The 17,672-nt window shown below is 37.5% G+C and overlaps 1 protein-coding gene across 2 annotated transcripts in view; it reads left to right on the top strand.

The window, feature by feature from the left end:
* Positions 1 to 17,672, top strand: part of LOC123766735 (KAT8 regulatory NSL complex subunit 1) — a 114,251-nt gene that overhangs the window by 62,159 nt on the left and 34,420 nt on the right. For both annotated transcript variants that reach the window (XM_045756045.2, XM_045756046.2), the window contains exons 3-7: positions 3,348 to 3,470; positions 6,472 to 6,947; positions 7,138 to 7,344; positions 10,315 to 10,398; positions 13,116 to 13,267. In XM_045756045.2, coding sequence (XP_045612001.1) covers positions 3,348 to 3,470; positions 6,472 to 6,947; positions 7,138 to 7,344; positions 10,315 to 10,398; positions 13,116 to 13,267 — 1,042 coding nt within the window. The remainder of the gene's footprint in view (positions 1 to 3,347; positions 3,471 to 6,471; positions 6,948 to 7,137; positions 7,345 to 10,314; positions 10,399 to 13,115; positions 13,268 to 17,672) is intronic.

The raw sequence follows: 17,672 nt of genomic DNA, 5'->3' as shown, positions 1-17,672 counted from the left end.
ATAGATACACAGATTTACGTCTGCCATACATAGTGTTCGATGTGCCTTTTACATAGTGTCATTAATGTGTTGACCAGACCACACACTAGAAGGTGAAGGGACGACGACGTTTCGGTCCGTCCTGGACCGTCAAGTCGATTGTCTTGAGAATGGTCCAGGACGGACCGAAACGTCGTCGTTCCTTCACCTTCTAGTGTGTGGTCTGATCAAAACATTAATGACACTATGTAAAAGACTCATCGAACACTATGTATGGCAGACGTAAATCTGCCAGTGAGATCAATTAGTAAGACACATTTGTCTCACTAATTGATGTTCACTCACTGAGATGAGTGAACACCTCGGTGTTCACTCACTGAGACAAATGTGCTCCAATGATCCTGCTAGTAGGATCACATTTGTCTCACTAATTCATTGTAAATATTTGCTATCTTGTGGTATTATAATCCATGTATGGGCCTGTTGGTGGGTATGGATAGGAGCTGCATCGTATGGGCCAATAGGCCTTCAGCATTTCTTGTGCGGCTCATATTTGTGTCCACCTAATTCCCATTCATTTGTTATTATACCTCGCCTCATTCCGCCATTCTCTCCTGCCTATTTATGTCCAATACTTGACCTGTAAAATCACTTCTTCTGAAGATGTATTAATATACGAAAGTACTTGAGGAAATTCCTGTTTCAATTTTCCTCCGTGGTCTGACACTGTCACCAATATCTGGATACATGGTCAATCTTGAATACAAGTCCAATATATCAGTGTTCCAGTATTCATATAGTAGTAACAGAGTTCAGCATACCTCAGCCCAGGAGGGCGAAAGTCAGTCAATATGGGACATTCTACAATATAATGTTCAAGGAAGTGCATGTTTTCACTTTCACAAAGTTGACACATTGTGCACTCGACATTTGAGTTTTGAGAAAGCTGCCAGATACGTCTATATCCCAGGCGTATTCTGGCCACTATAACATCACATTGCTGAGTTCTTGCCTTTGCCCCTATTAGTTCCATGCGTGAATGTCTCCTCACGATATTTACTCAACGATGTAACTGGACGATCGTACAAATATCGACGTGATGGACAAACAAAGTAGAATTTGGTATTATTAATTTTATAGTTTGAAAAAAATACAGCTAAACCCTGAACTTAAATATTCCTAGGCCTAGCATAGCACATATATGTACTATATTAGGCCTGAGATACTTGCATTGGGATCAGGATGGTTAGGTTAGGTTTCATTTTGAACAAATAATTGAGAATATTCTCTAATTTTAAAATTATGCTGGAAGAATCGCATATCTACGGTTCATCCAGTAAGGTGTGCAGACTTTAGATTTAGCTACTCAGAACGAAGTGTCCATGTAGCACGGGCTATGGTGAGCCCGTAATTACCTTTAGGCTTGGCTTGGCTGTAAGTGCCTCTGGGTATTCACCCAACCTGCTGAAACACATCTCACCTAAAATAAAGCATGTCTAAAACTTTTCCATACCTAACTCGTGTGAGTTCTTTCACACGAGTTCAAAAAGCAAATCTCTAAATCAAAATGACGTACCACCGGATATCTCGGCCAGATATCCCAAGTTTGTTTACTGTAAGATGTTCGTGATTATAATCTTTCCACCGCCTCACGATGCATGGGTGTGGAGTGCAGGGTAAGCTTGGGGAGTGGAAGAACTCCCAGAACCTCATCCAGGTCCAGGTACCGCAAATGTAAATTGCTTAGCTTGGAGGCTTTTGTGGTCCAGTTCTTGAATCCATTGTTGATATATACATTAAACTATGTAATTAGCTATGTAATTATAATTACATAGCTAACTATGTAATTATATATTAAACTATGTAATTAGTTTATCAAGACTGTAAGTTGCAAAGCCATGTGAATTTTGAGGTTCATTTCCTGAGATGTTTCTATAACCTCTTCAACCACACTCAAAGGATGGGTATGGGATGCATAATAAGTGAACTAAACTAACTTTCAGTAGTCACATTATTTGGCGGTTAATGCTAATTCTGTTGTGTGTGGCTCTTCCCATTATATCAAGTTTTTTTTTTTTGCATGAAACAACATATAAAATTTAACATTATGAAAATGAGCATTTTAAATTTAAGCTGCTTTAATTATGTAGTAATATAGTCAAAAGTGTATATTAAGGTGGGAGCGCGTGGTAGTGATGCTGTGTTGGAAGATGTGGCGTGGGATGAGGGTGGGAGGGAGGGAGGGTGGGGGGGGGGATGTTACATGAGCGGGTGCGGGAGGTGGTGCAGGATCATGACTGGGAGGGTGGTGTACTGGGCGCCAGGGTGGCTCCCCACGTTAGTTTGCTGGGTTCACATGGCTCAGTGTTACTCTGAAGCATGGCGAGCAGCCCGTCCTTATAAACAATGGCCAAATGCTTGTTAATCCACAGGCCAAACCCCCTGTTTATGAATGGGAAAAATACTTTATATGTGTAGCTCCATTTTTTTCTTAAACCGTGCTTTGCGCATGGCCATGCAATGGTGTTCATCCCTCTCAAAAGGGAGGGGAACGAGAAAAGCAAAATAATCCAATGGTTCAATAAGCAATGCAGGAAAGCAGAACTGGAAAAAGTAGTGACATAGTAATGGAGGGCAATAGAGGGGCACTTAGAGCCAGAAATTAACTCACCTGAATCTGGAGAGGAATCGAAGACGTAATTTGGAAACAACAATGTAGCAAAAGCTTGGGGAATATAACTCCCGGAACCCCATCAAGGTGCAAGGTATTATTTATAATTTTATTAAATTTAAGCACCAATGCTGGATGTTAGGCCAGTAACCTTTAACTATGCCCTAGAATTTTTTCCCATTCGTAATGATACACACAACTTGAGGAGTAGCTAGGCTACATGCAAATATTAAGAAACCAAAAATTGAAGAGGTTTTCTAACAAGTTAGTTCTTGAGAACAGGATATACAAAAGTAGCAAAAGAAGTGATGCAAGTGGTCAGTTTTAACAACAACTGGTACTGACGTGAATTTGTAGTGAAAGGAGGAAGGTTAAAGTTTCAATAACCTTAAGTGGGAACTAAACAAGTGGATACAGAGAGTATCTGGTCATTGGGTTGTGATTCCTATGTACTCGTGGACTGCAAAGAGTAATACAGTAGCTTCTGATGACGCTATAACAAAAATGCCTTGTCTCGGGCAGTTAAAAACGTGCAAAAATATGGAACGGGTCACTCATAATTAATACAATAGTTAGGTCTTAATGGCTTCAAAATACCAAACCTATGCAAGTGAATCATGGAATAGAAATTGTATTTTTTTGTCCCGGTAGTACCGAATTTGCTATATACCATATAACGTTGTATATTGTCTTTCAGGCAGGATCGTGCATTTTACCGGTACTGTAAGGCGCGAGCATGGGTAGCATCCAGGTGGACTTGGCTGCAGGCGCAGGTAGCAGACCTCGAATACAGAATCTTACAACAACATAAAATATACGGGTGAGTACCTGAACTTTAGTCTCCATTCAGATGTTTTTTATTGTTGCTGCTGGAGGTGGCTAGTTTATTGTGCACCTGATACTCATCCTGTGAGCGGTAGTGCAAAAAAGGATTACAGAGGGCACAAAAGGTCTCTATCAGACCTCAGTAGAGATTATTACATTAACAATTATAACCATCCTGCTCACCTTATAATGTAGTTCCAGTGTGTTCCTTTGATTAGTGTGCTGATATATTTCTTTATCATACATTATTGATGTATAAATCATTTTAAAAATAAAAACTGTGCTGTAAAAGGACACCACAAATCATGTCTGTAGATGGTTAGATGCAGTACTTAGTGGACTTCAGTTAATTAACTGAATTATATTGGTGAACCTGTATAATTATTTTATAGGTGAACCATATATCATTCCTAAATCATATGACCCCTGCCTAAAATTGGATCTAGAACAGTGCTCTCTCTATTAACAAAGAAAACAAATCACAGAATTACTCAAGCATTCCACTCTCACAAGAGTGACCAGTAAGACACAGAGAAATCACATTAACATGATACAGTACTGTATATTAAAGAACAAATCCACAGGAGCCTTGATGAGGGTTCAAACCACAGGAGCCTTGATCCTGTGATTGATCAGAAATTTTGATCCGCACAAACTTAAAAAAAAAATTACAAGATCAAAAGTGGACATGTTCAGGGAACCATTAGACAAGTACCTACAAGATGTGCTGGACCAACTGGGTTGTAATGAATATATTGGCCTGTGGGCTGCTTCTAGCAGTAACCTTTTGAACCAAGTTATTGCAAGTCAAGCCTGACCCCAGGCCTGGCTTGGAGAGAAGATCTCCCAGAACCTACTCCAGGTATACGGTCTTAATCATCCAGACAATTTAGTAAAGTATTCAACTACCAGACATCAACTTTACTGGATTCATGAAGATGTCAATTCCACCTTCATGGAAGTAGCAGAAATTCTGCAAAAAAAATAAAAACCCACTTCAGTTGATAGAAACTCTTGTGGTTGCCTGTTCAGACATTTCAGAGTTTTAAAGGAAAGATAACCGACACCAGCCCATCCTCCAAAAATGATAGTTCTTATAGCATCTATTTGGCCAAATGTACAAAAATGGACAGTTGGTCTCAAAGTTCATGTTTCACACTGTTGGATTACCCAAAATGGCATTCTTAAAAAAAAAATAGACCTAGAACTAAAGAACCTAACTTACCCTACCCTAAGGCCTAAATAAGCAGTCCTAGGCCTAATTACTGTATATGCTATCTGAAGTCTAATTTAGTACATGTGCTATACTAGGCCTAACTAATTTTTTTTTTGCTATACTAGGCCTAACAATATTTATTTTTTCTTTGCTGTCTGCAAAATGAAAGTACTGTACATAAAGTGAACTTTGTTAGCTGCAACGGTCAAATTTTGCATGTTCGACCAAATACTGTAATTGCTACAGTTACTATTAATTCAGGTGGATGTATTGCTGACACCTAGGTACTCGCCTAGTTGTGCTTACAGGGTTTGAGCTTCGGCTCTTTGGTCCCTACCTTACCTTTGGTCTCTCCTCTCAACTGTCAGTCAACTGGTGTACAGATTCCCGAACGTATTGGGCTCTATCGTAGCTACTGTACATTTAAAACTGTGTATGAAGGCTGCCTCCACCACATCACTGCCTAATGCATGATATGGAAATACAGATGAACAAACACGTCCAATTGTATTGGTGTAGGATAGAGATGAAAAATTTGCGAGCACAGGTCCATGCAAATTTATAATTCCAACAAAAATAAGAAATTAAGCAAAAAAAGAAACCCATTGTAATTTCCACTTTGGTTACCGGTACAGATCCAAAACAGTGTATAGTAAGATCGAACCAGGAGAAACAAACAAGGCATTTATTCGCAGCATGGCGACATTATGACTGTCCAGTATGTTGCTATGGGCAATCATGAAGGAAGTGGTGAATACGAATATAATTACCTAAAGAAATGGTGCAACATTTTAAATGCTGTACATATAAATGTTATTCCCAAATTTAGAAAGTTTCCACCTAGAATGAGATGCATATGTGGAGCTAGGAAATGTCCAAAATGTGGACTTCAAAATGCCGAAAATGGTAAAAGCTGTACGGTAGTGCACGTTGAGATGTTTTGGCCATGTTGACTGAATGGATAATAAAGTGGTGATAAGGCCATACTCAACGGAATACAGTATATGTATAGAAAGAGGGAGGCTAATATAATAAGTGAAGTTTGCACTTTGGCAAAGTACATGAGAAGTGGTACTGAATAACACTACACAGAATTAGTTTGAGGAAGCAAATGTTTGGCAAGTTTGATACACAGTATAACTCACAGGAAACACTTGACACAAAGTTGTAATGAGGTGGTAGGGTGCTACTGGGGATGTTTTTCTGAAGTGTGTCACTTCTGATTCTATATGATGGTTCACTGTGCCTTTAGAAAGGTTAGTGAATGGATGGGATATTCCTTTGGTGTTCTGTGTTTTTAACTTTCATTTTTCTATATAGAATTGTTCTTCTATTTCTTGTAGGCTAATCCCTCTCCCACCTTATGAGTGTGTAACTAATAAAAATAATTATCATTAAATTGAAGTTTAGTGATATTTTAAAGTAATTTTTAATCTTTACAAGTTTTAAAGGTTTGCAATGTTGTGTGTAAAAGACTGTTCACAATAGTTTGTGTTTTTAAATTATTTTTAATTACATTTTAACTGTTTTGAACAGTTTGAGGGATTAGACAAATTTGAAATGTACATATTTCTTATTTTCCACACTTTTCTACAGTACTGTATTAGGTTGTATATACTGTATATGATAGAGATAGAAAGAAGTCATTTAAGATTACATAATTTAATGAAAATATTTGTCATGAGGTAGATTGGAGGCAAGACTTTGATTTCCATGCTGCATTGCCTTAGTGCGATAGTCTTATAAAATATTATTACAATACTGTATTGGGGTTTCTCAGGCATGTGCGCAACACAAAAGGTGCAGTCCAGTTAGAAGAGGGGAGCCGGTGGAGAGGGATGACGATGCGTGATCCGGCCCATTTAGATGTCCACGACCCTGCCCTAACGTGCCTGGCTGCCCCCACCACTCGTACTGCTGTAAATGGTTACCATAGTCGTATTGAGGATGGTGTGGGCGGCAGTGTATCTGATGCATCTTTTGTGTCGGCTCGTACCCAAGGTCTTCGAACTATTAAAAGAAGACGTCTAGTGAGGGCAGGAGCTGGTCTCTGTGCCGGACTTAGACGAGGGGGCGGGGGAGGGCGTATTCCTGCTGTGCAGTGTAAATGTGTTCCGCCTCTTACATGTGTGCTATGCACACGACTTCAAGGCTTAGTTCCCCCTGCAGCCCCTCCAGATCCACACACACAACCAGCAAGTGAACGTCATGCCCGAGTTGACCCAACTTACCATCCAGTGCTCTCGCAACCTACTGGTAAGTAGCAATTTTCATTAAATTGCTCGTGGAAATTTGGGCTATTCTTTAAAAGAAATTACAGTACAATAATTTCAGCTATACATAGCTGGTTGCTATTTGATAAGCTTTTATTAAAAATATGCATTCAAAGAAATGCAAATGTAATATTAACAATAGTATACAAAATGAAAAGTTTAATATCTTTCAGATGTGTCACTGTCAGAAAGATTTGATGCTATGTTAAAAACAACAGATTGGCAGCGGCAAATTCTGACAGCAAAAACGATTCAACCTGTTCCTGTAGCAAGAAGTAATAGAGAAACCTCACATGTTGATAAGAAAAAGAAGAAGGATAAGGATCGCAAAAAAGATTATAAAAAACATAAAAAGGAAGGGAAAGGAAGAATTACTTTAAGTGAGTAACTGTGTACAGTACAGTACTGTATCTTTTTTTTTCGTATTCAGTTTTGTCCAAAATAGGCAAATTTGACCTTCATTGGCCAATGCAATGACTTCCTGCACGTAACTTTTTTATCTTAGAAGTTACGTGTAGAGGTTGCTTCAACATCATCATTTGATGTCTCATTCATTTACAACTCGTGAACTAATCAAGTTCTTTCTGATGTCTGTGACTTAATTGTCTTCAGTATCCATTGACATCCCCTCGTTTCACTATTTCTCATTTTAAACATTGCTTTTCTGGAGGCTCCAGACAGTGGCCTCCTGTAGCTAGCCACACTGAGATACACGCCTATAAAACACATCAGCCTCTGTAAGTTCTTAATAGCCTTAATAAAGACCAGATGTGCATAGAGCAGGCAATTCGTGGTGTCACTCACAGAAGAAACGAATCCCTAGAAATGAGGCAGAGCATGACACACACCTGCAGGGGGTCACATACACCCGCCTAGTAACAGCTGGCGACCACCATGTGGTAACACCACTGGAGCTGCCAGTTCCCCATGTCAACAATAATTAGTTCTTCGCTAGATGTCGGACATGTCTGACCATTCCACGCGTCTCAAACTTTGGACATTTGCCAAAGGACATTTATTTATACCAAATAATACACAAATTTCATTGCTTTATTGCATGTTCATTGGTGCATACATACCTATTGAAACATCATTACATGTATTTTTAGCTCATCTCTCTTTAAATAAATACAGTACCACATTAAAAGAAGTTGCCAAAAAATTACATCATGAACTTTTATTTGATTATTCGGTTTTTAGTTATCCAGAGATACAAATTGGTAAGGATAATCTAGTTCACTCTACATTTATATGTAGCATTCATCAGTTTTGCTTTTCATGTGTTTCCCCTCCATGGGGGATCCTTTGTTCAGTAATGTCTGTAATTAAAACCATCAAGAAATTGGATTTTACTCATCCCATTTGGCATTGTTACTGCCCGCCTCTAGGACGTTTTTTTTATTGTTTGTCGTATTCTTCCTTTGGGTTCCTGCTGTTTGGTGGAGGATTGTAGATGACAACTACCACTATTCTTTTGTCCATTTTTACATACCATTGATAAAATCCTGTGGAATGGGTACCACTTTCATTGTTGTTATTGCAAAATTCTATTGTATTTGTCATGAGCACCAGTACTCTACCACTCACCAGTGATGTTCATTGTCTATAAACGATATACCAGAAGGAATCCAGGACTATATGGACATGTTTGCTGATGATGCTAAGTTACTAGGGAAGACAAGACACTTGGATGATTCTCATGCTCTTCAGAGTGACCTGAACAAAATAAGTGAATGGAGCAACACTTTGTAAATGGAATTTAGTGAGAAAAAAATGCCATGTTATGCAATGTGGAATTGGAGAAAATAGGCCACACACAATCTACATATGTGGAAAGACACTAAAGAACTGAGACAAAGAAAAAGAGCTAAGGATGGTTCTGATTAGTAGACTGCCACCAGAGGATCTTAAAAGGACATTGTGCGAGGAGCACATGTTATGCTTTCCAGTTCCAGAATCACTTTTAAATACATGGAAGGGGAAATATTAAAGAAATTGTTCATGACCTTTGTGAGTCCACTATGGTGAAATTGTTGCACATTAACAGCCCCATTCAGAGCTGGAGAAATTGCTGACCTGGAGAGCTTGCAAAGGGTCTACTGCTGGAATCTACTCCATAAATAGTCTAAATTATTGAGATCAATTAAAAGTTCTAAATCTTTATTCTCTTGAGCGCATGCGAGTGAGATGCATAATAATCTACACGTGGAAAATATGAGACTGACTGATTCCAAATCTGCACATGGAAATAACATCACTGAAACCAGCAGACATGGCAGGATATGCAAAATAGCCCCACTGAAACTATCGTACGCTGAAAGAGAACTCTATCGACATTAAGGCCCAAGACTTATCAGCTCTCTCCTGATACACATAAGAGGCATAATTGGCCGGCCTCTCTTGGTGTTAGAGAAAAACACTTCCAGAGAATACCTGATCAACCAGGCTATGATTCATACATTGGGCTGCAAGCATCCACATCCAATAGCCTGGTTGACTAGACGACCAACCAGTAGGCCTGGTCGGAGTCTGGGCTGTGGGGACACTGATCCCCCGGAACCTCCACAAGGTAGCGGGGGGATCAGCAGCTACCTTGAAATGATTGCAACATTTTGTTCATGCATCAAACTCCTCTACATCCATATAGAACTTCTGTAGTAAATCCATATTTGCATTATTCATGTAAAACTGAGAGAATAATGGTTTAAATAATTGTATGATAACCACATTACTCCTTGAATCATCCTATGATGATAATCACACTTTAAGGTTTAAAGTTTTTCAGCTAAAATTTTTCCCTTCTAAATTCTGTTGTGCCTCCCAATATTAATTTAGTTTCTCTCCAAATGCTCCTCTATTCATTTTCTAATTGTTTTTCCATAATATTAGGACTGCTTTTTTCAGATTTCCAGAAGGTTGCATTTCTCTTATGCTATGTTGAAAGCTGTAGCTAGAGAATAACATAATTCCTACATCGCCCTTCAGTAACCACACTAATAATAGTCTTGGCCTATTGCTTTTGTTACATATTGCTTCTTTAGATGCCTTTCTACCCTTCAGTGACTTCTATACTGCCTAGTGTTGATTCGGTCATTTGTCGTCTCCGCTCTTTAACTATTAATCTGGTTCCAGTTTGTTAATGGAGACCTTTCGATTCCTTGATTGGCTGTTATGAAGCTCTGTCTTTGTTTTTAGTGGGTCTGGAAGATTTAAGTATGTGGTCTCGTGTGCTTAAATTGAAGTATTTAAAGAATTTGCGCTTGTTATATATGTAATGTATATCATGTGTTATTTGAATTCCATGGGTATGTTCAATTGAGTTTTACACAAATGTCTTCTTTATTTTTCAGAACTTAAGAAGTCATTATTAACGGGAGAATTAGTAAGAGATGGAGAATTCAAAAGAAAAAGAATGTCGGCTCAGGAGGCTTTATGTAAGTTTAATTATTTTATGATTTAATTTTTTTTTTTTAGTTTTCTGAAGTGTCTTTGAACTTGGTATTGATGTCTGTAGTGAGGGGAATTTAGTGATTTGGTCTGGGAAACCATCTACCCAAAATTTCTTCCCACTCAAAGGAAAAAATTAGTCTATTTTGATTATCTTTTGCTATTTTTTTCCCTTTTTTATATCTGGGTTGATTTTCCCCTCAATATGAAAATGGGAAGTGAGTAATGACTATGAATGAATGATTCTTTTGAATAATTAATTACTTTATCATTCTATTATCTTTATCATTCATGATAATTGTGGTCTGCTCCAAACAACAACTTGTTGGACCAAGCTCTCAAAGTCAATCCTGGCCCAGGACCCAGTTTAGGGGAGTAGAACAACTCTCAGAAACCCATCCAGGTACATTCCAGGTACTTTCATTGGCAGAAATATGAATTATAGAAATAGTTGCCTTGCAATGTTCATTTGTAAATAAAGACAGTCATAATTGTGACATTACATGCTGGGTCAGGTGATTGTTCTGGCCACATGTCTGGAATCAGCTGACCAGTGATAAACATGCTTAAGCCTTGGCATGTATAACAGATACTCACTTTAGAGGAAAACTTGCACTCGTGGAGTACAGGGAATAAGTCACAGTAACGTGCGTGGCTGAAACAAATACCCCGACCCACACACATGGACATCTTAAATATAGGAGGTGAACACTTATTGGTCATTATAATTCAATCTTAGTGATTTATTTATAATATATTCCTAACCTTTTAGTAGGATATGTTCAAAATATTTTAATTTCTTCTGAAGTAATCAATGTACTTTGACATTGGATTATTTTCCTGCTGACCACACATGATTTCAGCACCTGGTGACTTGGTACTGGATTATAATGTAAAGAAATATTGCAATATATTTAAAGATATTACAAAGGAATGTGGGTATAACATCAATATAATATTTTCTGCCTGTGAAACTCCTTAAAAATAATCACTTTAAGAAGATACTTTCTGCTCCAGTACATCACGTCAAACTTGCCTTGACTGACCATGATCAGTGGGACAAGTAGGGTCTAGTCTTTTTCTGTGTGCAGGTTTGGGACCAGCCCCTCAATTATTTTCCACGTGTAGATTATTATGTATCTCTCCCGCCTGTGCTCCAGGGAGTACAGATTTAGGCTTTTTAGTCGGTCCCAGTAATTTAGATGTTTTACTGAGTGGATTCTGGCAGTAAAGGATCTCTGCAGGCAGCAACTGACTGTTCTGTCCAGAAAGGCACTTTTCATAGGCACTCAAGGATGATTTTCCTGAATGCAAAATATTATTACTGTCTTTTCTCAAGTGGTTCAAGTGTCCATAGTGACGAGCGATTGATTCTAACCGGATCAGATTGTGCTTTTTGCATCTGGCATCCATTCCTTAAAGAGCCAGACTAGTGTGCTCTCACTGTAATTAGATTTGATTGTTGAATAATAATGCTGTCATTAAGCTTGAAAAAGCAGTACTGTGGATTGTTTTTCTACTGAAATTAATTTGATTAGTTATGGAGCAGTTGTATATTTTATGATTTTTGTTTTGCTTTCAATAAGTATTGTATTTTTATACATGCAAATGGTAGAATACTCATTTATGCACATTTTAATATTAAAAACAAAAACTTCTTTTTAATGTCAAAAGAAATATTTTATTAATATTAATTTAATCCATAAATCCAGTTTGATAGTAATTCTTTTATTTTCTGGAGGCCTCTAATAAATACTGAATAGGAATTGCTTCATTGCATCTGATCCTCCATTGTAATGTCGGTTACATTATTTTGAGTTGAGTTTTCCCTTGATTCTTGCATGGAATGCATTCTAGACAAATTTTGTGCAAATTAGTTGAAGTCAACTTGAGTTTATATGGAAAAAATAATGTGTTCAAGACACCTTCTTTAGTTGCCCTTTATTTTCCACTGACATTTAAACAGAATACTTAAATCATACAGAATTTCTAAGTAATCTCGCTTCCTTCAGCTACAAACATAATTTATAAAGAGCAATAATGTAGAGGAGGAGTGTTAGACTGGGATAAATTTTATACATTTACCTGTGTAAAGTGCCCATTTTCTAGTTTCTTAATCATATAATGTTTCTATTCTAGATTTAATATTACGTTTCATTTGTGTGTGGAAGTGTTGGGGGTTTCAGCAGGTATTAAGGAATGCCTGGAAGGTTCCATGATACAAAATGATTTAATAATTCACAATACATGCTCAAATTTATGATAAAAACAAATATGAATCATGCACTTTTTTTTATTTTGGTGTTAAAATATACCTTGCATTTTGCAACTGTTGCTTCATTTACATTTATGCAAACTGAGTGCTCACTATAATCAGTAGTACTGTACTGTTATTTACACATGGGAATATTTAATTTTATTTTGTGATTTAATTTTATCTAGCAATATTGTGGTGTAATATATTTTACAAAGCAGCTCCAGCTATGCTGTGTCATTTATGCTGCTGAGAGAATTCCAAAATTTGTTTTGGGTAGTTCAACATGTCCCATATACATAATCTTCACAGGTAATATTGTTAATTTTATAAGAATCAATTAATTGAAGTGGTAAACATTTTCAACGTGTAAAGTTTGAATTGTGCATGAATCATGTCAGACTTAGCTTAAAAAATGATTAGTAATAATTGTTTAATTATTTTCCCTAGTGACGATGAAGAGAGCACGGGTTGAGGATGATGACGATGCCAGCTCGGTGTACGGGAGTAGCCTCCACTCTTCCCCTTCAGCCAGTCCAGCACCCATTGACCGCTCGGCCCATAAAAGACACTCTTCGAGCTCCAACCAGAAAAATAAACAGGTGTTGATTATTCTCTTGATGTTATTTTCCTTATCTTAAGTAACAAATGCACTTATTCTGTCTCTCAAGCATAAAATATATTTTTAATGGAATATCATGAGTGAGTGAGTGAAGCAAGTCCTTAGTCGTTCAGCTATGATATTTTTAGGCTTGTTGGCTACACGTAGGAAAGTTTTATTGGATCTAAAAATTGACTAGCTGAGAATATTGTGCCCATATTTTCTGATACAGTCTTGGAATAAATAGGTACCTTATATGTGCAGTACAGTATGATAGAGTAGAGTAGATTGTAGTGTTATATTTATTTAACTGTAGTGCAGATAGTTATGAAGCGGAACAGTAGTGCGGGATTAAAATGTATACGAAGTGCATGTGGAAGATAGGGAAATCATTCTATATTAAGTAGAATTTCAAAAAATTATTAAAATGGGAGGGATTTAGAGGTTTATATACAAGAATCATATAAGAAAACCAATTCTGTAGTTAATGTTACACTACATGTAAATTCTTAAATTATAATTTGTGTGTCAAGAAAGATTATTTTATAAACATACATTGCTATAGTCAATTATAGTAACTGATTGAACATTCTGAATTTCGTTCTGTAATCTACTCGATTTCAGGTGCCTAGAGAAAGTTTCAAAATTCTTGAATGTTCAACCAGGTCCTCTGGCCTTCAAAACTGGTGCCTAGACCTGGTAAATGTGGTTATCTCTTGGCAGTAGAATCAAATGTCACACCAAGAATTAGCAGACATACACAACAGCTGACAAGGATGCCTCTCAAATTCCTTCTCACACTTCATACCCATTAGAATTTTTGTTTGTTTTTAATTAAGGTATGTTATAATGTTTTGTACATTGTAACAAAATTTTTTTTTAAATATTACTTTTTCCACTTGGATCATTGAAGATTCAAACTCAGGCCTTGAAAAGATGAAACCATAGGCAAATGCCGGGCAGTGGTACCCTGAGGTTGCAAACAGGTATAGTTTGCCAGTATCAGTGAGAGTAGAATACAGCTCTGGTCCTCCAGTATATCACCAGAACCCAGCATCATGATGTACAATAATGACTCTTTAAGATACAAGTCTCCTGCCTCCCAAAGTCATGTGTTTGACCCTTCCACAAGGATAGTCTCCCAGTAGTAATGAACAATGAGTAATGTACACTAATGTGGATGGTATAATGCGTAAATCATGAAACTACATGAAAAGGAATATATTCAACTACACATTGCAGTTCTAAAAATGAAACTGGCAACAATCATAGGTGATGCAAGCTTTCTGAAAGGTTACCAAGGGTTGAAAAAGGATAGAAGCAAGAGAAAGGAAGAGACAGCACTGCTATTGAAAATGCATTAAAGATTTGAAGTGCATTGCAGAGGTCACTAATCCACATGACGACTCAGGAGGACAATAATAGCATGAAATTTGAATCTCATGGTTGCTGGGTTGATTTCATTTTCCTAGATTTACTAAAGCATCTGTTAATGTTCCTCACTAAAGACTTGTGTGTAAGATGGAGATTCAAGCTCGGATAATTGGAAAGGCATTGAATTGAATAATGGATTGCTTTACATACAGGAAAGTGTTTGAGTCATAAAGGCTGGAAGGATGTGTTAAACAGGATACCTTAAGATTCAGTTCTATCCTCTTACTTTTCCTGACCTATGAGAGTGACCTACTCAGGAGAAGTGGACCCATACATGCTAATACTTGAAGATAGTACAAGAATAATGGGGAAAGTAAAAAGTACGAGGATTGCAGAGGGCTGCAGGAAGACATTACAAACTTTGATGTTTGGCCAGAAACATAAGTGTTAGACCAGTACTAGAACATGCAGCACTGGCATTGACTCTGCACCACCAATAACACACAAGGAAACGTAATGGTCAGAGTTTTGCAACAAGACCAGTACTGATCCTGAATTAAGAGGATTATGCTGCTGAAGACAGGTTAATGGAACTTCTTAACAGAGAAGAGAACTAGAGGGGCTATACTCTTTGGTTGCAAAGTAATGAGGAGAATGAACAAAGTTGTATCCAGTCGAGAAATATCAATCATGAGGAAACTGTCGAACATGATGGACGGATAAACAAGTGGAATGTATTGAAAAAAGATTTGGAAGCCATTCACAACTTCATCAGCACACAAAGCAAAAAACTCAATGTCAAAATATTGAAATGCACCTATTACTAATAGCTAGGAAGCTAGATTCAAAGAGCTAATCTTGCTCATGAGGACACTGATTGGTGCATTGAGCTAGGTTAGGGATGTGCCATAGTTAAGAGATTAGGGAAGGGTAAACAATCATATTGCTGAGAAACTGTTTTGAAACAAAATTGCTTAAAAGAAAGGTAAGCAGAACACTGAAAAGTATACTGTAGAAACAAAGATTATAATATAGAAGCAAAACAAAACTTATAATGTAAAAAAAATCAATGATTAAAAGTCAACAATGTAGACAAGAAGAGGAACATTATCTCAAGCCCAAGAATATAATTGAGAAGACTTGGAAAAAGCACGGGCAGTAGAGTAGTGAGGGAGACTTTGGGATTTAGGAAGGTCACAATGAGTACCTGCAAGCTAAAGTTAGAGAATTTAAAAGGTAGTTTGAAAATGACATAAAAGTTAAAAGCTAAAGAACAGCCAAGGTTGTTGCACAGTTATAAAGAAAGAAAATTGAAAGAAAAGGGACAAAATTATGAGATTCAGCAGTTATGATATGCTGGAGGTTTGGCAGTGTACATTGCTAGAATGTAATTCAAAAAGCTTGTAATACACAAGAAATATGTAATTACCTAAGTGTAGTTACAGGATGAGAGCTACACTCGTGGTGTCCCGTCTTCCCAGCACTCTGTCATATAACCCTTTGAAACTACTGACGGTTTTGGCCTCCACCACCACCTCGCTTAGCTTGTTCCAACTGTCTACCACTTTGTAAGAGAAAATTTTCTAATGTTTTTGCAGCACCTTTGTTTCCTTAGCTTGAGTCTGTGCCCTCTTGTTCTTGAAGTTCCAGGTCTCGGGAATTCTTCCCTATCAATTTTATCGAGTCCTGTTACTATTTTGTACATAGTGATCATATCGCCTCTTTTCTTCTATCTTCTAGTTTTGGTATGTTTAACGCCTCTAACCTCTCCTCGTAGCTCTTGCCCTTCAGTTCTGGAAGCCACTTAGTAGCATATCTTTGCACCCTTTCCAGTTTGTTGATATGCTTAAGATATGGGCACCATACAACTGCTGCATATTCTAGCCTAACAAAAAGGCCTGGCCTTACTATTAGAACACCTGGCCTGAGTGTGTCCTGGTGAATGTCCATTCTTAAGGTGTTCTGGCCTAACTGTTTGGTCTAACAAAAGTCGTGAACAATTTCTTTAGTATTTCACCATCCATGTATTTAAAAGCAATTCTGAAGTTAGAAAGCGTGGCATAGGCTCCTCACTCAATGTTCTTTATGTGGTCCTCAGGTGATAGTTTTCTATCTAAAACCACCCCAAGATCTCTTTCTTTATCAGAAGTCTTTCAAGATTTTCCGCATAATTTATAGGTTGTGTGGGGTCTATGTTCTCCTATTCCATATTCCATAACATGGCATTTATTTACATTAAATTCCATTTGTCAAGTGGTGCTTCATATCCAGATCTTCTTGAAGGGCATGACAATCATCTAAGTTTCTTATCCTTCCTATTATCTTAGCATCATCAGCAAACATACTCATATAATTCTGTATTCCATTTGGCAGATCATTTATGTAGACAATGAACATCACCAATGAAAGACCTGAACCCTGTGGTACTCCACTTGTGACATTTCTCCAGTCCGATACATTGCCTCTGATTACTGCCCTCATTTTTCTTTCAGTCAAAAAATTGTTCATCCGTGTTTGCTTACCTGTTACCCCTCCAATATGTTCCATTTTCTAGAACAACCTCATATGTGGAACTCTGTCTAAAGCCTTTTTTTAGGTCCAGATAGATGCAGTCAACCCAACCATCTCCTTCCTGTAAAATCTCTGTGGCTCGATCATAGAAACTGAGTAAATTCGATATATAGGAGCTTCCAGATCGAAAACCATACTGTTTGTCTGATATTATATAATTTCTCTCCAGGTGTTCTACCCATTTAGTTTTTATTATTTTTTCCAATATTTTGACTATTACACTTGTCAATGATACAAGTCTATAATTGAGGGGGTCTTCCCTGCTGTCACTTTTGTAGACTGGAACTATGTTAGCCTTTTTCCACACATCTGCTACGAATCCTGTACATAGGGATGCCTGAAAAATCAGCTGAAGTGGGAATGCTGAGCTCAGATGCACATTCTCTCAGAACCCATGGTGAAACTCCATCTGGGCCAACTGCTTTGTTCTTACTTAGCTCCAAGAGCATTTTTTTCACTTG

The sequence above is a fragment of the Procambarus clarkii genome, chromosome 60 (genome assembly GCF_040958095.1).
Source record: "Procambarus clarkii isolate CNS0578487 chromosome 60, FALCON_Pclarkii_2.0, whole genome shotgun sequence".
NCBI classification, from domain to species: domain Eukaryota; kingdom Metazoa; phylum Arthropoda; class Malacostraca; order Decapoda; family Cambaridae; genus Procambarus; species Procambarus clarkii.
This window is presented reverse-complemented; position numbering and strand designations above follow the sequence as displayed.